This window comes from Gopherus evgoodei, chromosome 14 (genome assembly GCF_007399415.2).
Source record: "Gopherus evgoodei ecotype Sinaloan lineage chromosome 14, rGopEvg1_v1.p, whole genome shotgun sequence".
NCBI classification, from domain to species: domain Eukaryota; kingdom Metazoa; phylum Chordata; order Testudines; family Testudinidae; genus Gopherus; species Gopherus evgoodei.
Genome location: NC_044335.1, coordinates 3,643,304 through 3,670,696, shown reverse-complemented (window position 1 = coordinate 3,670,696; position 27,393 = coordinate 3,643,304). Strand labels below are relative to the sequence as shown.

At 39.0% G+C, this 27,393-nt stretch overlaps 1 protein-coding gene across 1 annotated transcript; it reads right to left on the bottom strand.

The window, feature by feature from the left end:
• RAD21L1 (RAD21 cohesin complex component like 1) lies at positions 1-27,393 on the bottom strand. The gene is made up of 12 exons (XM_030532943.1): positions 27,250-27,393; positions 25,048-25,177; positions 22,551-22,650; positions 21,348-21,454; positions 20,215-20,400; positions 16,545-16,646; positions 15,610-15,723; positions 13,411-13,640; positions 10,129-10,231; positions 6,907-7,046; positions 5,167-5,244; positions 1-189 (listed from the first exon to the last, which is right to left on the bottom strand). The coding sequence occupies exons 1-12, from the start codon at positions 27,391-27,393 to the stop codon at positions 1-3; spliced, it is 1,623 nt and encodes a 540-aa protein (XP_030388803.1).

The window sequence follows — 27,393 nt, the reverse complement described above, 5'->3', positions numbered from 1 at the left end:
TCAGATAGTATGGAACCTTGGACCCACAGTTGCTATAATATCAGTATAGGGAGCACACTGAGTAAGCTCAATAGCCAGCTGTTTCTTTAGAACAAGGAAGCTGTAAAACTTGGCTGAAACTTGTTTCCGGTCATTGTTCTTACAGAGCTCCAAAAAACTGACAGAACTCACTCCTGATTTGTTGATGTACTGTATAGAAAAAAGAAATTGAAAACTATACTTAGGTCAGTTTAACTGCTAATAAAACAAGTTCCCATGGTGTTGGAACCAAGGTACTGATTTTACTGATTTTAAACATTTTTGCACAGGAGTAAATATTTACAGGATTGAGGCCTTAAGATGGTTTCTTATCTGTAAGTTTTAATGTATGTAATTTTCCTAAAATTCTTTATAAATTTTACAGTGTTGCCAACTCTTGCAATTTTATCACAAGTCTCACGATATTTTGTGTTTTCTTAACCCCCCCCCTGCCCTTCTGGAATCAAGAGATTGCATGGGAATCTAAGCTTTCATTTTAAACAAAATTCTAGCCTTTGTGGTTGTGCAGAAATGCTTGAAAAGATAAAGCAAGTGCATCCTAACAGGCCAAAAAGCAAAAGGCACAGAAAAAGAACCTAACATTTATTTTAAAATCTCATCATTTTGGGGGGTCTGAGTCATGGTTTTTGGATGGTTGGAGTTGGCAATACTGTTGATGATACAAGATGCAACGTATCCCATAAAAATCTACTTAGGCCTTGATCCTGCAAAATGTTACATGTATATTTACAGTATAAGTCATTAGTTCCATTTAATTCAATGGGACTATCAGATCCATAAAAACAATCACATGTGTAAGGCTTTGCAGAACTGCCAGTCCTTATGTTATAATTTACTGTGGCTTTTACTATCTTCCCTTCTAAGTACAGCAAATATCGTTAAAAATACAGTAAAGTCTACCACAACTTGCTAAACGTTTGTGTGATTTTTGTAAATGGCCATGTGTGTGACTGTGTAAACATACACACATGTATCACACTGGATATGTGCGTACACACACACACATCTCTCTCACAAAAACTATGTTAAAAGAAAATTATTAAGGTTGCAAAATCAAGCACTCCAAAGTTAGGAAATGCTAGAAGGTTGCCTGTACCCCCCCTTGTATGTTTGCATTATGATACATTCTTTAATTATATGATCACTTATTTTTTTCACAGAATCCCTGCCTCATTCAGTGCACAGTATAGTCTATGCTCAACTAATACACAGCTATTCAATATTTTGTTTTCTCCTAATTGTTCAATGTGTGGCCCATGCCTTATTTACCATACATTATTCAAACCTTGTTCTGAAGAGAAAATTATTAATTTTCTCATGGGTTTTTCTATAGTACTCATCACTATAGCATCAAGAGAGTAAGGCTTTATAAGGGGGTCTTGCCTCCGTACCACTTCAGTTCCTTCCACTGCTAACCCAGAGAAACCATAATAAGACTTTGAGAAAGAGGGAATGGTGGGCGTGAACTGTGAATATGCAATCATCTCACAGAACTCTGGTTACAAGGCAGTAGCCTTCATTTCTTCTTTGAGTAGATCTGTATATTCCCAATTATGTGCAGTGCTGAAAATTCAGAAGGTTGGAACAGAGTCCTAATTAAATAATGACTGAAGCACTGACTCCAGGAGCGGCGGAAGCTCTCTCAAAGGAGGGGGGGCACCAGCATCCGAACCGTAACTCCGCCTCCTGCGCCACCCCTTCTCCCTGAGACCCTGCCCCCACTCCACCTCTTCTCCCAAGGCCACCATATGTAGGTTCAATATGGATGCCATGCAATCCACCAGGTAGTAGAACTGAAGAGTATCCTGAGAAGGGCAAGAAGCAGAAAGCACACCCACACGCTCATCAGTTGACATCAGTTCATCAGGTGACATCAAAGTCAGTATTCATTTGTTCTTGTTCAAAAAGAGGAGCTATCTTCTCATCCTTCTCTTCGACAGTGTATCAGGTACCCTTGCCTGAGCTGCCAATGGATCTGGTGCAACCAGATCCAATAATTGCTGAGACACTGGATCCTTATTAGATGAAACATCACCTCTCCATTCATAAGGAGGAGGATTCAGAAATTCCTGCAGTGCAATGCAATGGGGCCATGGAGACTAGGACTGCCAATCTCTCCAACAGATGAAATCTGGAAACACACCATAGGAGGAGAAGCAAAGAAGTGAGGGAGCCCAGGCTGAGGAGGCATGAACTGGGATGAATCAGGTGTCTTAATTTTTTCTTTCCTCCTCTAAATGAGGATACTACCTCAGAACCACTGTGGATCATATCAGAGACAACAATGGAACCAGAAGTCAAAGAGAAATAAAAGGTGAGAAAGATCTGCCAGAGGATCTTGCAGGAGTCTTAGGAAGAGGATGCATTGATGGATCTGGAGAAAGACTATCTCCTCTGCTCTTCTCTTTCCAGATGAAGAAGACATTGACCATGGAATGGATGACACCCATCTCTTCTTCATCATCCTCTGCCTCTCAGTTGGGTCTGATGAGTGATGAGAAGCAGGAAGGTGCACATCAGACACCACTGTAAAAGTCCTCTTCAGGTCTGAGGAGAATATCTGAACAGAAGCAGGGGATGGAGCCTGTCCCACAAACTTAAGTACCAGATCCAGATACGAAGTTGAACCCAGAACCACCTAGGGTTTCAGAATCAGAAGCACAGACGCCATGTCAGACTTGGATGGAGCTGATAAATCTGATGTACAGAATCTGGCATTGCTAACACTGGCTGTCTTCTCCCTTGTCTTCTTCCTCAGAACAGGTAAGGCTGGAGCCAACCATGTGGCTCCAGGATCCTCAGCAGGAAGATGGCCTTGTAACACCAGTGGTGCCTTCGAAGCCTTGACATCTTTAACAGAAGGATCCGGAGACCAAACTGTCACGGAGTGTGGGGGAGTCCGGCCCTGCACCCCTCTTCCTGGGCCGCACAGTGACTCTTAGCCAGCCAGTAAAACAGAAGGTTTATTGGACAACAGGAACACAGGTTACAGCAGAGCTTGCAGGCACAGTCAGGACCCCTCCACCGAGTCCTTCTGGGCTTTCAGGGTGCTTGGATCCTAGCTAGGATACCCTGAATTCCACCCACACAGCCCCAAGCCCAAACTCAAACTGCTTCCCTCCTGCCACTCCCTTCCTTTGTCCCCTTCCCGGGCAAAGGTGTTGACCTTTCCCCTTCCTTACCTAGCTCAGGTTACAGGCCCTGGCATTGTCCATCCCCTAAAGTCCTCCCCTGCTCTCCCACTCCCCACACAGACAGTACCTACTGCATCACACAAACTATTGAAGATCCCAATGTCCTGGGAACCTTTAAGCAGCTTAGTCTTGCTGGAGGAAGCCGCAGGATCTGAAATTGACCTCTGAGGCTTCAGATCCGATGACCATCTAGAACTAGAGGATTTAGCAGCTAAAGCCTCCATAATCAGAAGCACCTTCAGTCTATTCTGTCTTTGCAGGCGCTGGGCATGAAATCCTGGCAAATGGAAAACCCAGAAGGAGAATTACCTTCAACCCAGCACTTCAGACAACTAATGTGATCATCCAATGATGGGAAGACAGCTGAGCACAAAGCACATCTCTTAAATCCCAGCTTCTTCTTCTTCTACTGTTCCGCCATATCATGGAACCGAACCTACCAACTCTCCTTAACTATCTACACTTATTACTTAACTACACTGCACACTAACAACAACAACTAAAACTATCAAAGGCACTATCAAAGGAGGAAAACCCCTGGATCTGAATGGACTGGAATGGTTCACTTCTGTTTGCTGCAGCAACTGAGGTGGTAGAGTGCAGTGCCCCGTTATATAGTCTTGCCCTCAGAACATTCAAAAGCATTGAGGGGAAGGCTGGTGTGTGTGTGTGTGTGTGTGTGTGTGTGTGTGTGTGTGTGTGTGTGTGTGTGTGTGTGTGTGTGTGTGTGAACATGCGCTCTAATAGGCAGTGCTTGGAGAAGGTTCTACTGTTAGGTGCCACCAGGTGGGGCAATATTCATAAGTGGGAATATGCAGAGCCATTTGAAGAACTATTAATTCTTTACCTCAATCTCTCAGACCCAGTCTCCCCACAGCCATCTCCCAGGCCCGGTCTCATCTCTCTGTTTCCCATTCCTCCCAGGCTCCCACACCAACTGCCTGGCACAGTCATCTGACCCACTCCCAGATCTGGCTTATGTCCCCTCTACATTCAAAACAGACAGCTGTCTCCTCAGTGGTGCCTCAGTGCCAGCCTGGGGGCAGGGGAGAGAAGGAGGGCACCAAGAGCACAGGAGAGCCAGTCTCCCCACTCTCACTTCTGATGCCTGGCCCACAGCAGTCCAGACCTGTAATTTCAGGGAAGTCCTGCTCAGTCCTGGGCTGGAGAATGCCAGATTCTGTATGAACCTTCTGAGTTTTTAGCTGTGAAGCTCTACTAACCAATTGTGGCAATTGTTCAAAGGCTTACAATTTGGCCAAATCTGGCAGATTTTCACAGGGAAGGCAAACAGCACATCCCTGACATAAAGGCAAAAGCCGCTATCAAGTTTCAAGATCCTGCTCTAAACCATATGGGCATAAAAGCATCTTAAAATAAAGGTCATCAGAATTCTTTTAATATGGGCAAAACAATGTATTTCCCAAACATTGTTCTGAGAAATGTCTGAATCATTTGGGCTGAAATTGTCCAAAAAATTTAGCCTGATGCAGACACCCAGCATGTAAAACCTTAGCTTGAACAGTTTGGCAAATTTTGGCAAAGTTACGAGCAATTGAAAATAGGGTCTTACAATGGGAAGTGTCAGACAACCTTAATAATAGGCAGTGCTACCAGACCCACCAATAATAAAATCATGGTCCAGTGTTAAAGCAAACTTCAGAGTGAGAAATCAAGTACTCCAAAGTTAGAAAATTCTAAGAATTCCAAAAACAGTGCAGGATTTGCCATTATACAAAGCATTCTGAAGCTTGAGAGTATCTAGGTCAACACACAATAAAACATGGTTATAACACACATGAAACTCTTACAGAGACCAGTTGCACATGTAATGTATCAACGAATAGCAAGTGCTTGTACATTACATTTTGTGGTTCAAACCAAGTCAATAGCTGATTTAAAAAGCATCTAATGGCTAAATCCAACATCATACCCGTAAAGTGTTCAATATTTGAAGAGTTCTTTTGCTCCACCTTCTTTCTTCACTGTCTTGATCATTCCTCACTATCTCCTGTATAGGAGATTAATACAAACATTAGATGTAACATAAAAAAATCACATGCCAAAATGTTAAAAATTGGACAAGTATTTTAGCTCACTCCTTTAAATTTCAAAAGTTATTTACCTTCCTACCTGGTAAACTTCACTTTTTAAGGCTGCAATTTTTTTTTATGTGGCCCGTGTGTTATCTATTTTGACAATGCCTAACCACACCAGAGCTGTATTAAGGGTGAAGCTGGGTATTTTGGTAGTTGTGTAGGGGACAGTTGGGACTTTTGGCATGTGCGGAGTACTAGGCTGTAAGGAATTGTAAAAACATTAGATAGATATTGTTACTCAGATGGGATTGTTTAACAGCATTTTACTTACTATGCTAGTAAAGAGCCTTTTAATTATTTTGCTACTGTTCATGGGCCAATCTGCCATTTAAAATGTTATCTCCGTATTTTGGAGTTAATGACCTATGAAGACGAATGGGGCACTTCACACCACTCATAGCTACTGTTTCAAGCTGCCTGCAGACTCAAGTTTAAACTTGGTGCAAGTTTTTAAGATTTTTTTCACAACCATTAAGGTCAGAAACTTTTTCTAAATGAAAGCTTACATTCTGCAGCAAGGAGTTGATTCAAGGAAAATTCCACAATGCTTGAATGGTGGAATACATGGGGCCTTGATTACCAAACCAGGATTTCATATTTGTACAAATTTTGGCACCCACAGAAAAAACTTGACAAACATGAATTCTACATTTTTAAAATAAATAACTTCTGTATTAATTTTTATTTTCAGTTTTGGAAGAATATTGTTTTTCTTGGCTTCGTCCTCTCCTTACAGAAAGTAGTATGTACTACCAGTCTTTAATATCTCAGTATTTTTAACAGTAACTAATTTTCCCACCCCATAGGCAAGGCACAGACTTGTGTTCTGCAAGAGTGATTGCAATGCCTTCACAATCTCCACTGGAGAGTTGCAACTACCAGATTCATAGTCAGTGTATATGCACAGACTCTGCCCCAGCTTGTTCCCAACCCTCACCTGCACAGACTATTCAGTCTCCCTCTTTGGTACACAAAGGACATAGAGGTCCCACTGTGTGACAGCAAGACCACACCTTTATACAGTGCACTACAGCATGACTTAAAAAGGAGCAGAATGTATTGTGGAACCCACTAGAATGGTGTAAATATAAACTCTACGTTATAGCAAAAACCTCAAATTAAAACTAACAAAACAAAGAGGTTTTCTAGTTTGGCTAAGGACACTAAAAGACTGTATAATGTCCAGGCTGATGTTACTAAATATCAAGGAGATCTGAAATCCTATCCTTGATACAAATGGCCATTAACATGTATCTTTTTCAGCACACTTAAATAATAATTAGGTTCAATTTATAAGTAGTTTATAAAGTGTTAATAAGTGAATAGCTATTTTAATAAATGGTTAATAAATTGGTATTGTATCCAACAAGTTTGCTTATAAACATGATTTATAACCATTCATAAGGTATTTTACTAATGTACTTAAAACATCTATAACACAAACTACTCATGTCTGTAACATACTTAGTAAATAATTAATAGATGTTATAACTCTCTGTAAATAGAAACTTAATATAAAGCATGGCTAATAAATACATGCATTTGTCCTTTTACATTTAATTGAAGGTGCTTACTATAGCCTCATTCATTTTATTAGCATCCTCATTTCTGCCATTCTGTAATGCCAACACAAATGAATCATCAGTAATAGTTCTCTCAGTTTCTGTATGAGCTGACTCTTCCAGGTAACTTGACTCTTCTATTCTCAACATCTCTATATTAACAAGAAAACAAAGTTTAAAATGAAGTTACACTGAATCTCAAAAATCAACCACCATTAACACCAAATGATCATGGATTATAAGAATCAAAATGAGTCCTGAGCAGGAGCTGCGTACTCAATGGTACTTTGGGACAAAAAACTAGTGGAAGAGTTTTCTTGGAAGCATTTAAAGACAGACCTTTCACTTGCAGGAAAACTGTGCAAACTTTACAAAATAAATGACTGGTTAAGAAACAGACTTATTTACCACAGAATAAACACTGTTTTCCACTGCAAGTATAGTTCTCTCAACACATCCCACAGTGCAATTCAGCAAGTGACAATATAACATTCTACTCAATGTAAAGTATAATGCTAGTAGTCACATTCTCAAATTAATAAAGGAGGAGGAATAAATAAGAAAAGGGACCAATTCCGGCACTGGAATAAAAGGTGCATTTTCTATTGTTTTCTCTGCACTCATTTATGCCAGGGTTGAAATTGATCTAAGTTATACTAGTGCCAAAAAGAGGCAGGATGGCTGTATATGCTTGGAGAGCTAGTCTGTGGTCTGTAAACACTTCTGTACACACTTCCTTTTGCTTGTTTGGTTACCATGAGTAAGTAGACTTAGCAAGCAGCCATCATGCAGAGGTGGATTAATGTCTTTGTGATATAGGCTGGGTATGACATGCTGTTTATTCACTACCATTAGGCAAACATTAAAGTATGCCTATAAATTTTTATAATTATGCCATGAGGCTGCTCAAAATGAACTGGGTGAATCTGGGTCTGAAAATCTTTTTTAAAAGAAACTGAGTACACTGCTAAGTACTGAGGAAGAATAATTGTGGATATAGAGGTATCCTAATCTATTCCTCTACCTAACTTCTTGACAACATTACAGATTGTTTTCTCTAGATGACTTGAGAATAAAAAATGAGTGGAACACCTGTAATCAAGAGTTTCTGGAAGAAACATGTCTCTTTCTGGATGTTCCACAAAGTCTCAGTCATCCAGAATAGAAAAGACCTAAATACCTGTTTTGGGACAGTGGGCTATTATTCATCAATCTCAGAATAAAATGAAAGCCTTGTTTGGTTTCAGTGGTCTCCCAGATAAAGAGACCCTCACCAACCTAACAAATGTACTATGCCTCTTATTCTTAAGCATTTTTTAAGCAGGACATTGAAGTATTTACAAAGCAAAATATGTATTTCTTCTTTATAACTAATTAGGGCTGTCAAGCGATTACAAAATGAATTGCAATTAATCACACTGTTAAACAATAATAGAATACCATTTATTTAAATATTTTTGGATGTTTTCTACATTTTCAAATATATTGATTTCAATTACAACACAGAATACAAAGTGTACAGTGTTCACTTTATATTTATTTTTTATTACAAATATTTGCACTGTAAAAAACAAAAGAAATTGTATATTTCTATTCACCTAATGTAACTACTGTAGTGCAATATCTTTATCATGAAAGTTGAACTTACATATGTAGAATTATATACAAAAAAATAACTGCACTCAAAAATAAAACAGTGTGAAACTTTAGAGCCCACAAGTCCACTTGGTCCTACTTCAACCAATCGCTCAGACAAACAAGTTTGTTTACATCTGCAGGAGATAATGCTGCCCGCTTCTTGTTTACAACATCACCTGAAAGTGAGAACAGGCATTCCCATGGCACGGTTGTAACCGCATCGCAAGATATTTACGTGTCAGATGCACTAAAGATTCATATGTCCTTTCATGCTTCAACCACCATTCCAGAAGACATGCGTCCGTGAAGATGATGGGTTCTGCTTGATAACAATCCAAAGCAGTGCAGATTGATGCATGTTCATTTTTATTATCTGAGTCAGATGCCACCAGCAGAAGGCTGATTTTCTTTTTTGGTGGTTTGGATTCTGTAGTTTCCACATTGGAGTGTTGCTTTTTTAAGACTTCTGAAAGCATGCTCCACACCTCATCCCTCTCAGATTTTGGAAGGCATTTCAGAGTCTTAAACCTTGGGTTGAGTGCTATAGCTATTTTTAGAAATCTCACATTGGTACCTTCTTTGCGTTTTGTCAAATCTGCAGTGACAGTGTTCTTAAAATGAACAACATGTGCTGGGTCATCATCCGAGACTGCTGTAACATGAAATATATGGCAGAATGCAGGTAAAATAGAATAAGAAACACAATTCTCCCCCAAGGAGTTCAGTCACAAATTTAATTAACACACTATTTTTTTAATGAACATCATCAGCATAGAAGCATGCCCTCTGGAATGGTGGCTGAAGCATGAAGGGGCATATGAATGTTTAGCATATATAGCATGTAAATACCTTGAAATGCTGGCTACAAAAGTGCCATGCAAATGCCTGTTCTCACTTTCAGGTGACGTTTTAAATAAGAAGCAGGCAGCAGTATCTCCCATAAATGTAAGCAAACTTGTTTGTCTTAGTGATTGGCTGAACAAGAAGTAGGACTGAGTGAAGTTGTATGCTCTAAAGTTTTACATTGTTTTGTTTTTGAATGCAGTTATGTAACAAAAAAAATCTACGTTTGTAAGTTACACTTTCACAATAGAGATTACTCTACAGTACTTGTATGAGGTGAATTGAAAAATGCTTTCTTTTGTTTGTCATCTTTACAGTGCAAATATTTTGTAATAAAAACTAATATAAAGTGAGTACTGTACACTTTGTATTCTGTGTTGTAATAGAAATCAATATATTTGAAAATGTAGAAAAACACCCAAAATATTTAATACATTTCAATTGGTATTCTATTAACAGTGTGATTAATTGCAATTAATATTTTAATCACAGTTATTTTTTTGAGTTAATCACATGAGTTAACTGAGGTTAATCAATAGCCCTATAATTAATATAATTGCTGTAACAAATTGGTTAAGTGGGTAACCAGTTTTCTTAAGCTTTAAACTTTCTTGCCTTTCTGGTTTGTGCAGTGATGCACATAGAATGTTTTGTGTCTGAAACACTAAATAAAATGTGCGAGTTTAAAAAAAATATTTTCTGGGGGTTAAATAATAAAATCAATTGGGACAAGCAGAATTATAAAAATCTGACCTGTAGTCTCTTTCTCTTGTCTTGTTTCTTCAGTTTCAGACTCTGTCTGTATACCTTTTCTTCCAGTCTTAAACCCATGATACTTAAAGCAATTTGCAAACAACTATAAAAACAAAAATTTGTTTCTTTTTTATATTTCTAGAATGTAACTTCCGATTAATAACTAACAACAAAACATAACAGAAAATACAAGGAAATGATGGACAGTTACTGTATATTAATTGCTTTGATCCAGAATTTAGACTCATTGACTCAGACCCTGTTAACAAATTTTGCAGAGATTCTCTAAATAAGGGGTTCTCAAACTTCATTGCACTGTGAACCCCTTCTGACAACAAAAATTGCTACATGACCCTAGGAAGGGTGGGGTGGAGTAGGGGATAAAGCCAAAGTCTGAGGGCTTCAGCCCCAGGCAGGAGGCCTGTAACCTGAGCCCAACTGCCCAGGTCTGAAGCCTTCAGGCTTCGGTCCCAGATAGTGGGGACTGGGCTTCAGCTTTAGCCCCTGGCCTCAGCAAGTCTAAGCCAGCCCTGGTGACCCCATTAAAACGGGGTCACAACACACTTGAGGGTCCCAAGCCACAGTTTGAGAACCGCTGTTCTAAGTGAGAAAGTGGCAAAGCTAACATTGGGCTGGATCATCTCTCTCTACCCACAGGAGATGGATAAGGGAAAGAAAAATCTGTGAGGTTATTCACATGGGAGTTTCTCTCACATAGTTGTGGAGCCATGATTTGTCTCCATGTGGAACGGGGTGTGGCTCTGTCCCTAAAACCTTGCAGATCTGCGAGATCTGTATGGATCCAAAGGATTAATAAGAGGTTAAGGCCATTTGAATGGACGCCTGTGCCTCAATACCTGCCCTTGCACTCCAGTGTCCTCTTCCAGAAGTTCCCCTGGAACACTCTTAAAGGAGGGGTGCCCCACTAAAGAGGTGCCCCATATAAAAGGTAATAGAGCCTACATAATCTCTGTGGGGCCAGTAGGGGGACACTATATGCTTCCTTTTGCCTTACTCCCACCCAAGTTGGGTTCTCTCAGCAGTCTTCACCCCATCATGGACCCTGAACCTACAGAAGGCTATCTGAAAGATCCCTGAAATCATGGGAGAGGGAGCAGGGAACAGTGCCAAAAAGCAATTGATATCTCCCTCCTGTGGAAAAGAGGTGAGGATCCATGCCTGGAAGGTCCTTCCATGCATGATTTGACCTATTTTTCCAGCCAATATCCTTCAGCATAATGAGAAGACAGTGTTCAAGAGATTCTTATCTTGTAATGAACTAAGAGATGTAGAGATGGCTGGATACGAAGATATGTTTTAGGTCAGGGGTTCTCAAACGGGGGGGGGGCAGAACCCCTCAGGGGGTCACGAGGTTATTACATAAGGGGTCATGAGCTGTCAGCCTCTACCCCAAGCCCCGCTTTGCCTCCAGCATTTATAATGGTGTTAAATATATTAAAAAGTGTTTTTAATTTATAAGCGGGGGGGTCACACTCAGAGACTTGCTATGTGAAAGGAGTCACCGGTAAAAAAATTTGAGAGCCACTGTTTTAGGTCAATGGCACACTAGCAAGCGCATTATTATCAAAAAAGATGTAGTACAGTGTCTTATTGCAATTAACCAATGAAGGCTTTTACTTAAAATGAAAAATTAAAAACACAAGTTGAGATTTTGAAAGCAGTGCAGGGGATTTTGCTACACAAAGACCTGTATCTAAATTAGAGTGACCAGACAGCAAATGTGAAAAATCGGGATGGGGTGTGGGGGGGTAATAGGAGCCTATATAAGAAAAAGACCCAAAAATCGGGACCGTCCCTTTAAAATCTGGACATCTGGTCACCCTAATCTAAATCCCCCGCACTGCTTTGAGAATATTAATCATTATATTTCATGCAGCTAGCCTCAGTGGTTTCAATTGCCTTCCTCTAAAATAGTTAATAAAAGGGAAAACTAAAAAACATTTGAAATAAAAATATAAACACAGGGATAACACAGGCTGCTGGTTTAAACATACACACTGTTGTTCAGGATTCACAACATACTTCTTCCTTCTGCTTTGCTTCAATGTTTATCTGACAGAAGTCTTCTTGTGATAATGTTCTATTTCAATTACTTTAGTCCCATTATACTGAAAAACTGAAGTCTTTTGTCTAACAGTTGATGGACCAAGATAGTGACAGCTGTTCACTATACCATTATTGAATAGCTGAATTCTGACTGGTTTAGAGAAATGACTTGTGTGCTTCCAAAAAGAGCTTAAAATACAGTTTTGTCTTTTTTTAAGGTATGTTCTACTTGTAACCAGATGAAGTTTTGTTTTAAATCAATAAATAAGTAGCCACCACCAGTAATCTGATTAGCTGCCACTATTTCCATTTGGTGCAACTGAAAACATGTTTCAGAAACTAAAATTAATGAAATGACAATTTCAGTAAAACTGGACATGTCCACAGATATTTCAAACAATTTTAACACCATTTCTCTGTAAGACCTCTTGCCTTGTAAGACTGTTAGAATGTTCTTTCTAACATAAGGCCCTTACTACAACAGTATAGCATCAGGTCAAGTCACATATTTTTCCTCAAGCTGATCTTATTTGGCTCTACGAATTTAAAGGTTAGTAATTCTTTTTCTTTGAATTCATTGTTCAAAACTAGGACTTCCTAGAATATAATTCCTACTCAATTAGATTATATTAATAAAAAATAATCATAATACATTTGTATTTACTTGGCAGCCTGAAGACCTCAGAACACAAACAAAAAACAAAAAAGCACTTTGAAATCTACAGATGGAAGGCACTATATAATATTTTTATTATTATTATAACAAGCAATAATTGAAGAAGGTCAACATGGTCTAGTACTAATTACAGAGCAATAAATCAGAAAAATAATAATGTACCAGTGTGCAATCAACTAAGTGCTTATATGTGAAATCACAAACATATGCTCACATTTCTATGCCCTCTTGTTCTAGTTCTTGGAATTTTGAAGATTCAGGGCCTGAATTCTAGAGATGGCAGACTTTTCAGTAGAAGCAAATACCAGTGGATACAAATATAGTCATCAGAGGTCCAATTATCCAAATTTCTCTATAATTAGATAAGGTTCAATTATTAATATTTACACTGGCAGTTTATTGGACACACAGTTACTTGTGCCCACAAAATGAAACCTGTAAAATTGGAGACCATCTCTGATAATCAGGTCCTAAATATGCAACAATCCCATCATGTATAGGGTAATGTTGTAACAGCATACAAAGGCATAAACCTTTACCATTTGTAGCTCAGCATTAATCAAAGGCTGTGTAGTATGGGACAGAAGTTTATCCACTCCTCCTGACTTCTTCCACATCATCAATTTTCTTGTGGGGGGTGCAAGATCCAACATAGTAAGAATATCCGTGCAGTTGCTAAGCTGTTTGTAAATAGTACTGCTGCTGAGCTCCTTCACTACATCAACAAGCAACTTCCTCTTTCTTTTAAAGCTCCTTCTCCCTATGACAACTAAGCATAAGAAACATTCACAAACGGAGACGTTTATCTCTTTTTCTGATGGACACTTGTCTATTACTGTACTAGAGGTGTTGGGTATCACACCTGAAGTAAATGATGCTATTCAAATTGCATTATTTTTTCTACATTTTCATTGTTCAGCATGTTGGTGTCAACATCTGAACAGAAGCTCTCCCCTATTCATAGTTCTGGTGACAGCATATGCTATAACAAGAGAGTGGAATGGGGAGGGGCTGGCTTGTGATCTTCTTAATGCAGAGATTTGGATATTAGGCCATCCTGAAATTGCTGACCTTCCCCTTGTGGCCATTTCCCTCACTTTACTCCCAGTCCTCAACTCTCTTTGTAAAACATTTTCCTGCAGCAACTTAGAGAGCATTTTGTTTATTGCACGTGTACTGGTAACTCTCCTTAAGAGGCCAAAAGTATCACCTTCATCTCCCACACCCTCACATCCCGAGGTCAATCTTTCAGCTAAAAAAAAAAGTGTCAATACGGCAACCACCAGCCAAACAATAAGGGACATTTTGACTCCAGTTTAGAATATTTTCCTCTAATTTCTTGTTGAATTATGAACATATGCAAACAAGTTCTGATGCTTTAAAACTTAAGCATGAATATAATAGTTGGAATAAAAAGGTTAGGCTGGAAATAGTTTAGAAAAAAGTAGAGTGAACTGGAGAATTACATTGACAATGAGGGGACCTTTTCACCAGAAGTTTTCAGAAAGACAGCCTCTTCATTTTATTGGGAATTCTATATACTCTCAAGTTCAAATACCTCTAAGTGCAGGAAGATTTATAAATATTGTAGTCAAAAAGCTGTCAAGTAATGGTTTATTTAAGTAAGAGGACATCATTAAGTGTGTGAGAGACAGGTATTATACCTTGAAAGCGAGTACAGTCCACCAACAGAAGTTGGTCCAATAAAAATATTCTCTCACCTCCCTTGTCTCTCAGGCAGTTTACTGAGAAGTTAGCCAGGCCAAGAATTGCAAACGTCCTTAAAAAAGTTGTATTTTAGGATTAATGTCTGGTTTTGTCAGCTTTAACCCTTTAAGATGTTGAATGAGGAGATAGACACCAACACATGGAGAAACACATCTATGGTATACATGCATCTCAATAGTCATTTGGCAGGAAGGTTTGAAAATGTAAGCATTCTAAAGTTTAGTTTCAATATGAATGGTGTGGGTGTTTATTTCATAACATTCTTTTCCACTGTATCATTTTATGTATTTGATAACACCCACAAATGTACCACATAAGTTGGCCACTGGATGAAACAAATTACACTTTCATTTCTTGTATGAGGACTGATGATGTCTCTTTGAGCCATCCAATTTTAATCTTCTTGAATAAACTAACTTTGAACACCTGTTAATCACAGTAATGAGGAAAAATTTTCCTTTTTCAATATCTTAGGGAAATCTTTATGTTTAAGTAAAATTAAGACTATGAAACAAAGTGAACCCTGAAAATTCACGCTGGAATCTGAAAGTCAATGTTGGTTCTTTCTGGCCACAACTCGCCCACAAAGATTCTGCAACTGGAACTAAGTTAACAATTCTGTTGATGGTATATGAGCCAGAACAGAATACAGTTTGCTCTCCTATAGCAGTATTGGTTTTGCATTGCTAACAGGAGTGAAAAATAATAAAACTTATTTTAGTAAGTGGAGAGGACTGTGAATAAACATTGAGAGTGGATCAGTTGATATAAGAAAATGCTCTTTTTGCATAGTCACTTTTCAGAACAGAACTGAACTTTGACAGCAGGAACAGATGAAATGTAAGTAAATAAAAATAATCTCTGATACACATATCATTAGTAATAATGAGTGAGGAGAGTAAAGCAAATAATATAACTAGAATAATTTTATATAACATGCTTTTCAGGGTTTTTGCATGTAGCAGGAATTGTAATATTTGCACCTAACAGGAAACTGATTGAACTCTGACCTGTAGCATCAACTGGCTCAAGTGTAAATCCTTCTTTTTTATTTGTCAACAGCGTAGTTTCACTCATCTGGTGGCTTTCTTCTGGATGCATAGAACCTACATAGCTGAAATTCACTGTAAAACACACATCCCACAATCCAATAAAAATATTTTAATTAATTCATTTGGTAGTAAAACACAAATATTAGAGTTAGAAAAATGAGTGTAAGTCTTAAGGTACAATAGAATTTTTTTTCTTCCTGAAACTAATTTCTAAAATATTTTAATACAAATATTTTCCACTTCTGCAGTTTCTTTCATCATAGGAACATAGGACTGGAAGAGACCTCCTGGGTCATCAATTCTAGTCCCCATCTATCACAGGCAACTCCATCAGATAAACTCATACATAAATTTATCAAGCTCCATCATAAATCTAGATATCTTTTTTTCCCAGGTACACCTACTGGAAGGCTGTTTCAGAACCTCACTCATTTGATGGTTAGAAACCTGCTTCTGATTTTCTGCATAAATTTATTCATAGCAGTTTATACTCATTTTCTCTTGTGCCAACACTGTCCTTTAGCTTAAATAGCTTTTCTCCTTTCCTAATGTTTACTCTCTTGATGTATTTATAAAGAACAGTCATATCCCCTCTCATCCAAGGAGCCGATATCAAACTAAATCTCACAACATCTTCTGAGGTAGAAAAGGGTATAATGTAAAAACATGTTTCTATCAACGTCGAGTTACAGACACAGAATTCCAAGAATTAATTATACCTGAAAGGGGAACAAAGTATAAAAGAAAAAAGTAAAACAGAATCCAAGACAGTAATGAAGCAAAGGATATGATTCTGATCACATAATGCCTGCATAACACTAGTTTTATACATTAACAAATTAGTGAGGTACTGATTTAGGTAATCAGAAGGAACAGAAACACTACAAACTCACCCACTCCATTATCATCAGGAAGCTCCTGTGATAAAGGAACTTCTTCATCCATATCAAGAATGTCATAAATTAGGCTATTTTGCTCAGTCCTCAGCAGATTTTCTTGAAAACAAAATGCATAATTTTATTCACTCTAAGCTTTAGTGATAATAAAACAAATGACACAGACAAACGTTACTATTTAAATATCAGTCTTGCGTCTAAAGCAAGAGACTGACTTAAACAAGTTTGAAGATTTAGAATTAAAGCTTTCTTAATACTAAACAATGTGTATAAAGGAGAGAATTAGACTTAATTTTGAATTTTCTGCCTTTTACCTGTGAAAGTATGATCTTTAATGTTGTTTAAAAATAGTTTTATATATAACTTCTTTATTCTAAAGAACAAACAAACCCCCATACCTGTTCTAGCTTATATACAATGGCAATCACCAAAAGCTAAATATATACATTTCAAAATTAAAACTAATCTGTACATTATCATATTTTACAATACTCTATGGTATATCAACTACATTAATACAAATATAAATTTACATCTCAAATAAAAAGCTATTAAGTAAATCATAGGTGACCTGGTCAACAGGGTAGACATATATAAAATGTTTTAAAATAGCATTATTTATGCAATAGGCCAGCAGAATCCATTAAAATGGATTATTTAGAAGGAATTATATAGAGCTCAATCCTGCAAGATGCTGTGCATCTCCTGCAAAATCAATGGGCGCGCAGGGTGTTTGGCTAATCAGAAGAGGTGTGCAGCACCTTGCCAATGAGGCCCCAGCACTTATACAGAGTGCTTTATAATTAGTAAAATTCTATGTGAAAATGTCAATACTGATTAACTCATATTACAAATTAATCACTTACTAGACAGCTGTTTGTAAACAAACTATTTTGAAATAAATAAGCAGAAAATAACACCATACTGTGGTAAAATTTAACAGACCACATACAAAGTGTACTTAGCTGCTCTTGCTATTATGAGGAGGATGAAATAAAAAAAAATTTTATAAGATTTTATTTGTCAAAAAAAAATTCAGTTTAAGTGGGCATCTATGTTTCTGCATCTATGTTTCCCCCCTGAAAGTTAAAAACAATACTTTTTTCTTCTTCCAGCACTTAAAAAAAAAAAAAGGTGCATACCAACTTTTATACAAGTTTTTTTTAAATAGTTTCATTAAAATAAATGGATTTGTATGTAAATTCTAAAACCATTGATTATAGCTGTTTACAGTGCTGGTCCTTCAAAACTGCAGGCATAATGACACACTTGACTTGCCATTAATTTCCAAATATTTCTTTTGAGAAAAGCATTTTGTTGTAGTACAAAAGGAAAGGCTGTAGTTCTAAAATGTTTTTGCATGGCTACAGATGCAAAAAACAAAAGCTGAGGAAAATGTACTGAAACCCGTTTTAAGCATAAATTTCAAATGACGATTTACTTACGATGTTTTATTACGGAAGCACCACTTGCAGTGACATAGGGCATGGCTACACTTGCAGGTGTAGAGCACTGTGAGTTAAACCCTTCGGGGAGCACAGTAGGGAAAGCATTGCAGTCTGTCCACACTGACAGCTGCTTGCGCACTGGCATGGCCACATTTGCGGCACTTGCAGTGGCATTGGGAGCGGTGCATTATGGACAGGTATCCCAGTATGCAAGTGACTGCAATGTTCTTTACAAATGGGGAGTGGGGTGGAGTGTGACAGGGAGTGTGTTGTGCATATGTGGGGGGAGAGAAAGTGGGTTTTTGGGGGGTGAGAGTATGTCAGCATGCTGTCTTGTAAGTTCAGACAGCAGACCTCCCCCTCCCCCCGCATCTCTCTCTTACACACAGCATTCCCGGCTGTCAGAAATGGAGCTTTCAAACAGTATATCCGCATTCCTACCAAAACAATGACAACAGCGGACACTTAACTTAAGGGGGTTATGGGACATTTCCAGAGGCCAATCACAGCACAGTAATGCAACACCTCATCCACACTGGTGCCGCAGCACTCCAGTGGGGGCGCAGCAAACGTTATTCTACTCATCAAGGTGGAATACCAGCAGTGTTGTAGCCACAGAGTCAGAGCACTCTACATGCCTTGCCGGTGTGCACAAGGAGTGAACTAGGGCACCTGGGGCTCCTTTATTGTGCTGTAACTCGCAAGGTAGCCAAGCCCATAGTAAAGGCAGAGCTGAGTTTTGCACTTAAAGCAGCGACTTAAGTGCTTTGTTAGGTATGAAGATACAGCATATCTTTCTCAAAACTGCTGTACTTACTCTTTGGGAATAGAATTAATTTTCTCAGAATTTACAAGTAAATTGTTAATTTGATTGAGTTAAAATTAATTAAACAAAGAGATCCTCTAAAAATGTGGCATACAATGTAGGGCTGTTTAATTGTCCTGAATGAACTTAGTAACAGAATAATACAAATGATTCGGACTTTATTTACAGTTAAAACTCACTCCAGACTACATCTGAAGACTTTATTTTTTAGAATTAATGGTAATTTCTCCGTTTATTCTTTATAGCTGAACGTTTCTCCCCAGCAAGAGGCTAACAAATAACATTCCATTACAATGAATTCTGTCTAGAACTGCCCTCTTTCAAAATGGCTGCCATCCCATTTTTCTCAAGACGACTCAGGACATAACTTGTCCACTGTTAGGTGATCATTTTGAGAAGGTCACCTATATCCCATTGTTCTCAATGGGCATGTGGCCATAGGGTGCTCTTAACAAAAAAATTGAGTGGCTTCACTCTTAATGGAAACAGTGGAAAGTAGCTGTCATTTTTAAATGGAGTATATTGACTGAGGGAAGACATGGCCTCAGTCCTTCTGAGAACAATGGACTATTGACACCATTTTGCAAATTCTATGTAAGTTTCACTGAAGAAGATTCTTATATACAAGCTTGTGCTGATGGAGAGACTTTCATTGGTTAAAAAAAATGACAAAAAGTGACAATTAATGCCAAACATTTATTTTCAAAAGCAAACTGTTGCACCAGATCTACTAAACAGAGGACAGAAGGGGGAAGCCAGAGATATAGTGCAGGAGGATCAGTGGGGAAGGGGAAAACTGGTTTGTGTGCACACATATGCACGTGCTGGGAAATGTGGGGTGAAGGAGAGTGGGCCAAACAGGTGACACAATGAGGTGAATAAAGAAAAAAACCTAATGTATTTTAAAATATCATTTTAATCGAATCTGGAACTCAAAACATTAAAATGCTTTAATCAAAATCATACAGTTATTGCTTAGTGTCACAAAAGGGGCAGAGTTAAGATTGTCTGAATGCCCTAACTGTGCATTTCCATATCTTAACACGTTTGAATTTCTTTTAAGTTAACTTTAACTCTCAGTTTCCTGGTTTTATAATGCCTGATTGTGGGATAATTGGACCATTCCTGTAATGTATTTTACCCTAAATTGCTGATATGTACTCTCAAGCTTAATTTCATTTTAATTGAGTTTTTATCTCGGATTATATAAATGAGCTCAGATTATTATTAAGTAGCAAAAAACTAAAAGTGCAAAAGGAAACACATAGTAAATTACAGAAAAAATGTTTTCAAATGCAAGTTCTATTTTTATTTACATTTCGTGTGGGGTTTTTACTGTAAAAATACTTTGGATAGAACTGATTGGATTGTGTTAATCTATGACAAACCATACCAATCATATCCCCAGGAACATCTTCGTCTCCAAAACCATCGAGTTTGAATCCATGTGTGTCGTCACATAGTATAGATTTGTCTCCAGTGGTGCTCACTGAGCTGTGATCAGGCAAGAGACTATTAGTACTCATTAGTATGCCATCACTGAAGAAGCTATGTCCTCTTAGTATTTCAGTCTCCTCACCTGAACAAACATATATAATTACTGACAACGCCTTCTAACAATACAGATAAAATACATATATGTCAATTTCCTCAGAACTTTATAAAATTCTCAAAATGAGGTTGCATTACAGAACAAACAATTTAAGCTAATTCAGTAAAAACACAAAATATCTTAGGCTAGGTCTACACTGTGCACCGTACAGTGGCACAGCTGTGCTACTGTAAGGTGCGCAGTGTAGCCACCCTTTGTCAGCAGGAGAGCTCTCTCCTGCGGACAAAATAAAACCACCCCCAATGAGTCAGGTGTGTTTGTTTTTTTCACACTCCGGCCCACAGAAGTTTTACCAATGAAAGTGCAGTGTAGACATAGCCTTTAGGCTTGATTCTCCTTTACATTAAGGCCTCTTTACATTCCTCTAGCAGAGGAGCGGTTGTATTAGCTGTTCAAATGTGATCAGCACTCAGGCTTTAATCTATATTCTCTGATGGGCCAGCCAACTCAAGTGAGAGATTTGTGTGTGTGGACGGAACTTGGGTTGGGGTTAGGTAAGAAGTGAAGTTAACTTTGCAGTGAACACAAGCCTAAATTGCATATATTATGTTTACACTCAATTAAAGGGGCATCAGCATAAATGAGAATTACGCCCATTAGGTTTTAAGTCACGTAGAGCCTATTTCAAAGACCACTTTAGCCAACAGGTGGATTTTCACTGACTTCAGTGGTGTTGGCTCAAGCCCAAAGAGAATAAGGAGACTCAGTAATTACAACAAGCAAACAAATCCTTCATATGAGTAAAAATAAGCTTTATGAGCTTGCATACAGTAATTAAATCTTAAAATGCAATTTTATAAATCATTAATAATGTAAATGCATTTGCTTATGAAGTACAATTCTAATAATTTAGAAAAAATGGTGGTAAAAATCCTTACAAATTTTTCAAATTCTAATTTATTGGCTGTTCTCACCAAAATTCCCATCACTGGGAAGCACAGTCATTCTGTAATCTTCTGGAAGTGTGATGTCTTCAGATCTGCTCTGATTCAAAGTAAAGTGTTCAGCAACATCAATGGCACTAATGAAAAATGTAAAGATACAAAAAACAACATGAATTGAAACTCATTGGCCATGTTGCTGCAAGGCAAAAAGCTTGTAACCAAAGGGCCCTCAAACTTCATATGTTTTCCTTTAAAGACAAAAAGCAATAAATCACTACTTTTTAAGGCTCCAAAACATCCCAGCTGATGTCAACTCTTGTTCAGGGAGAAAGGCAATCTCCCAGGCAGCCAGAACTCAAACTACTTAGGGCTTTATTGATTAAAATTGACACTTCTAATTGCATCTAGACGCTAAAAGGAAGCCAGCATAGCTACTGGAAAATAGATGCTATATATTCCCTACATCTGATACCTCGAAGCAAACAGGCAGTTGCCTTCTGTACTTGCTGAAGCTTCTAGATAATCTTCACAGAAGTTTGCACAGCACATTAAATAATCTAGTCACAAAGTCACAGCTACAGGTTTTCTGAAGTTAAATTTTTAACAAAAAATAGCAAAGACTTTCAGATCCAAAATAACTAAATTTATTGAGATGTAAAAGGAAAATGTTTGTGAAGATGCACTATGCTTTGGCTCTGACCCCCACTAAAGTCCATCAAAAACAAATGTTTTAGTTCTCAGCTCTTAACTTTTGAAATGTCAGAATGCTGCCTCCCATAGCCTACCAACCCTCAGGGAGCAAAAGACAAGAATTTTAAATTTAATTTTAGATCACACCAGTGAAGGACTTCTATGCCATGGATCCAGGCTACCCTGTTCTTACAGCAGAATGAAATTTAGGTTACTTGGGCTGCCTCCTCTGGAGCACAACAGTTCAACTTTTCTGTCTCTAGTATTCATTCAAATAAATTAAATGAAAACCTTCTAAAGCCTATGCTGAAACAATTACTTCATTGAAAAGGTTTGTGTTCATAAAATGAGATTGGAAGAACTGTACCAATACATAATTCTATGGCCTAGAATATGGAAGCATTGGGTTATCAAATTCAAATAACTGGAATGACTGTACCACCTGCATGCTGAGTAAGGGTCAGATAATAAGCAAGAACATACATTTTTACCTCTGAGAAAATGAGGCCAGACAAAATATAAAAAGAGTTGAGAAACATTTACTTCAAGTCAGGTAGCTGTGTGTCAAATTCAGGAAATTCTTCAGGCAATGTAATGGAATTATAAGCAGCTTCAAAGCTCTCTTCTGGAAGATCAACAAGTCCTAAAAGAAATGCAAAACATAACAAAATGAGCTGTGATAAGGAGTCATGTTCTCACAAGTGTTTACAATAAGACTGTTAATCTATCAAGGAATTATGTTGCCATCATAAACTAAGTTTGCCATTGTCACTAGGACCCCAAAATGGAACTTAAATCTTTAATTTATGTACATTTCAGAGGCATACTATTTATTGGCATACATACAAATGTATGGTGCCATTGAAAAATGCTAGAGGTTCTGAAATGCTATCAATCTACTGGAACTACTAATTAATAGCTGTTCAAAGATCATGGAAAATTTTGGCCACTAACAACCACTGGGGCCAAGTATACACTAGGAAATTAGGTTGACATAACTACATTGCTCGGGATGTGAAAAATCCACACCCTGAGCAATGCAGTGAAACTGACCTAATCCCCTGAGTAGACAATGCTAAATTGACAGGAGAATTCTCCTGTTGACATAGCTACCACTTTGCGAGGACGTGGACCACCTGCACCGATGGGAGAAGCATCTCCCATTGGCATAAGTAACGTCTTCACTGAAGTACTGCAGCTGTGCCGGTGCAATGGTTTATGTGACGGGATCCCTGGAGTGTAGTTTGGGATTGTGGGACCATGGTGCCCCCCTTAACTCTCCAACCTGGGCTGTATCTCACAATGCTTTGCTAGTGACAAGCAGCAAACCCCTCCAGGTGCCGTTATCAGGGCCGGCTTTAGAACGTGCGGGGCCCAATTTGAACAGTTTTAATGGGGCCCTGGCAGGGATGACTTTAAAAAAAATGTAAAAAAAAACAAACACGTGGGGCTTGTACTCACTGGGCAGTGCTCCAAGTCTTCAGCGGCAGGGAGTCAAGGCTCTGGGCTGGGGATGAGGGGTTTGGGGTGCAGGAAGGAGCTCTGAGTTTGGAGGGGGGCTCAGGGCTGAGGCAGGGGATTGGGTCGTGGGGTTAGGGCATGGGCTTACCTCGGGTGGCACCCAGTCAGCGGCATATCAGGATTGCTAAGGCAGGCTTCCTGACAGTCCTGGCACCGTGGACTGCACTGCACCCTGAAAGTGGCCAGCCACAGGTCCAGCTCCTAGGTGGAGGCATGCAAGTGGCTCCACGCAGCTCTCGCCCGCAGGCACTTGCCCCACCATCTCCCATTGGCTGGGAACCAGTCAATGGGAGTGCAGAGCTGGTGCTCGGGGTGGGGGCAGTGTGCGGAGCCCTGTGGCCCCCCCACCTAGGAGCCAGACCTGCTGCTGGCCACTTCCGGGGCACAGCACGGTGTCAGAACAGGTAAAGACTTGCCTGCCTTAGCTGGGCAGCACCGCTGATGGGACTTAATGGCCCAGTCGGCGGTGCTTACCAGAGCCACCGTGACCCAGTTCTGGGCCGTGACCCACAGTTTGAAAACCACTGCCTTAGTCCATGTGCTTGGAGAACGTAAGTCCAGGCATGTATGGCGGTCATTGTTGAGTCACCAGGCAAGGTTGGTTGAGCAATTCCCCTGTTGTGGCCTTGTTCAAGTGAGTAATTGAATTGTAACTCCCTTGCTGGACAATGGCTGTTGACGGTTGTTTGACACCTGCCCAGGCGTTGGTTAGCAACCTTGTCCTTGACTCTGGGGATCTAATATCTAGACAATTCCCCAACTCACAGAATATGTTAGTAACCACCATACAACACAGTCTCATTACTTCATATGCACTAATGATATACATATTTGGATAGAACAATGGCTTTCAGCAGATCATAACCTTTCCCTTGATATATCACATGGCATGCTTTAGGAGAAATATCACAATTATATATAAATGACGACTATGGGGGCTAGAGGGCACTCCCCCGAGGTATAGAGTGTCACAGTTTAAGTGTAGACCTGTCCTAGACCATAAAAAGGTTAAATGCCTTGACAAAGATCATATAATTACTCAGTGCTAAGTTTGGGAATAGAGCCGAAGTTCCTCTGTTCATAGTCCTCTGCTCTAACCATGAGACAATACTATCTCCCTATTAGGTGCCCAAAATAAAATGAAACTTAAACAGTTAAATCCATTTTAACTGAATTTGGTAGTCTCCATCCTGGTAGATCACAAAAGCACTAATAGAATTGGCTCTAACTGCCAGTGTCAGTAAAGAATTTGGTGGCCTCATTAGAAAGGACAAGGAATGAACTGACAATGCAGACAGAATTATCCTTTAACTCCTAGAGCTGGTTCCTCCAAGGCCACGAAGGAGCCAAAAAGATCAAATTACATTCAAAATAACCATTAATTCTTTTTGTTAAGCACCAGGAAGTCCAACTTCTGTTGAAATCAATAATGTGTATCTGACTGGAATATCCCAAATGAAATTTACAGATGAGAAACTGTAAAGGACATAGACAGACAAATGCAGAATTTGGTACATACCTGGACGAAATGCCATCTTCATTTTCACTAAAGCTTCACTGCAGTCTGCCAAGAGGTACTTTGCCTTCCTATGATAGATTCGCACCACTCCCAAAAGCAAGTGTCCTGAGGTGCGCAGAGCAATTTTAACCTTTAATAATTTTTTTAAATGGTTCAAGTATTAATATTTGTAACAAAATCATTAAGACAAAATAATTTCAGTTATTATACAAAGCAAAAGGTGTACTACTGAAGTCTTGGAAAAATGTCTTTATCTGCTAGCTAAGTATAGAAAAGGAGCTCAATTAAACAATAAAACAACCCAATGTGTGTCATTCTGAGATATTCAGGCTAACACAGGGTTGGAGCTCAAGAGCTATTGTCACTTAAAAAGACAATTCCTAGTGAATAGGGTACTGGACTAGGACTCAGAAGACTTCGGTTCTGGTCCTAGCTCTGCCACACTTGCTATGTGACCTCGGGCAACTCGCTTCACCTCTATATTCTGGTCCCCGCCCACCCTTTGTCTGTCTTGTCTAGATTACAAGCTTTTCAAGACATGGGCTAGCCCTTACTATGCATTTGTACAGTGCCTCAAACTTGGGCCACAGTCTTGGCTGGAGTTTCTAAGAAGAATTTTTGAATAAATGTACCATGAAACCAGGGATGCTGAAACAATTTTTATAGTGGGGGTGCTGAGAGTCATTGAACCCAACTGTAAACCCTGTATATAATGGAATCCACTTCAAGCCAGGGGGTGCAGTAGCACCCCCAGCTCCCCAAGTTCTGGCACCTATGCATGAAACCAATGATACACCTGAGATACATCAATTTTATTTTCACCCTCTGGATGGACAGATGACAAACTCCCACATAGATTTCCACCATAACTTCAACAACCACCGTGTACTCATTAAACTCTCTCTGGAACACTCCCACACTAGCATCAACTTTCTCAACACCATGATCGGCTTCAACAATGGAACCCTACAGACAATTATATACAAGAAATGCATGGATCACCATACCTACCTTCATAGATCTAGTAACCACTCCAAACACACCAATAAATTTGTTATTGACAGCCAGGCACTCAGATACCACAGAATATGCACTGAGGAGAAAGTCCGAGATATACACCTTAACACACTCAAAAACATCTTCACCAAAGAAGGACATTCCACCAAAGAAGCGGACCACATCATGGAATGGGCCACCCAAATACACCTGCTTCAATACAGAAATAAAGCCCCTTCCGACCGCACATCCCTAGTTGTCACCTATCACCTCACACTGGAACCCATATCAGATATCATCAAACAACAACTCATACTTGATGGGGATCCCACCCTGAAAGAAATCTTTCCTGAACCCCTTCTTCTGGCCTTCAAACAACACCTCACCTCTCCAAGCTCATCATCAGAAGCAAGCTCCCCACAGCTCCGGACCCAGCAACTCAGTGCCGCACCAGACACAACCAGAGCAACAGATGCAAAACCTGCAGACATATATACACTGCTGCAATGATCAACAGCCCTGCAACTCATCTTTCAAGATTCATGGATCCCACACATATCTATCACAACATATGATGTAGCTCACTAGATGCCCCAACAACAACTATGTGGATGAAACAAGAACTCAAATGAACTCTCACAGGTAAATGATAAAAGACAACACCACCATATAACCTGTGGGCGAACACATTTCACTAAGTGATCACTACATATCTGACCTCTCAGTCCTTGTCCTCAAAGGAAACCTGCACAGCACCTTCAAAACATGAGCCTGGAAGATTAAAGGCATAACTTTGATAGCCACTAAAAATCATGGGAACAGAGAGACTGAATTTATTGTTTATTACAACAATCTATGCCATTAACAACCCTCACACCAGCTACCTTCCTCCTCTTCCATTGCCCCACTTCACCTCAAAGAGTCCCTTGATATATGTTAACTACTTATGCTAAACAATCAGTTCCACGTTGTATTTAGCAGTGGCACGCTGAGTACCTTTCCCACACATGAAGAAGAGCTCTGTGTAAGCTGGGCTTGTTTCCTGCACCAACAGAAGTTGGTCCAATAAAAGATATTACATTACCTACTTTGTCTCTTTGACTTCAAATATGGACCTTTACAATATTTGTTGATATATTCTTTTTTAAAAAAACCAAGGATCTACCTTTCGACAACTGGTCTTAAACATCTCAGTCAGTTACATACCTTTGGTGAAATTATCTTTTCAATAGTAGTCTCCAAATTGCATTCAAATATGTGAGTTTTTGTGAGCTTCTTCTCCCAGTGAGCGGCGAGCCATATTTTGGCCAATGGTCCACGCTTGTTCATAAACAAATGCATATAGAACAT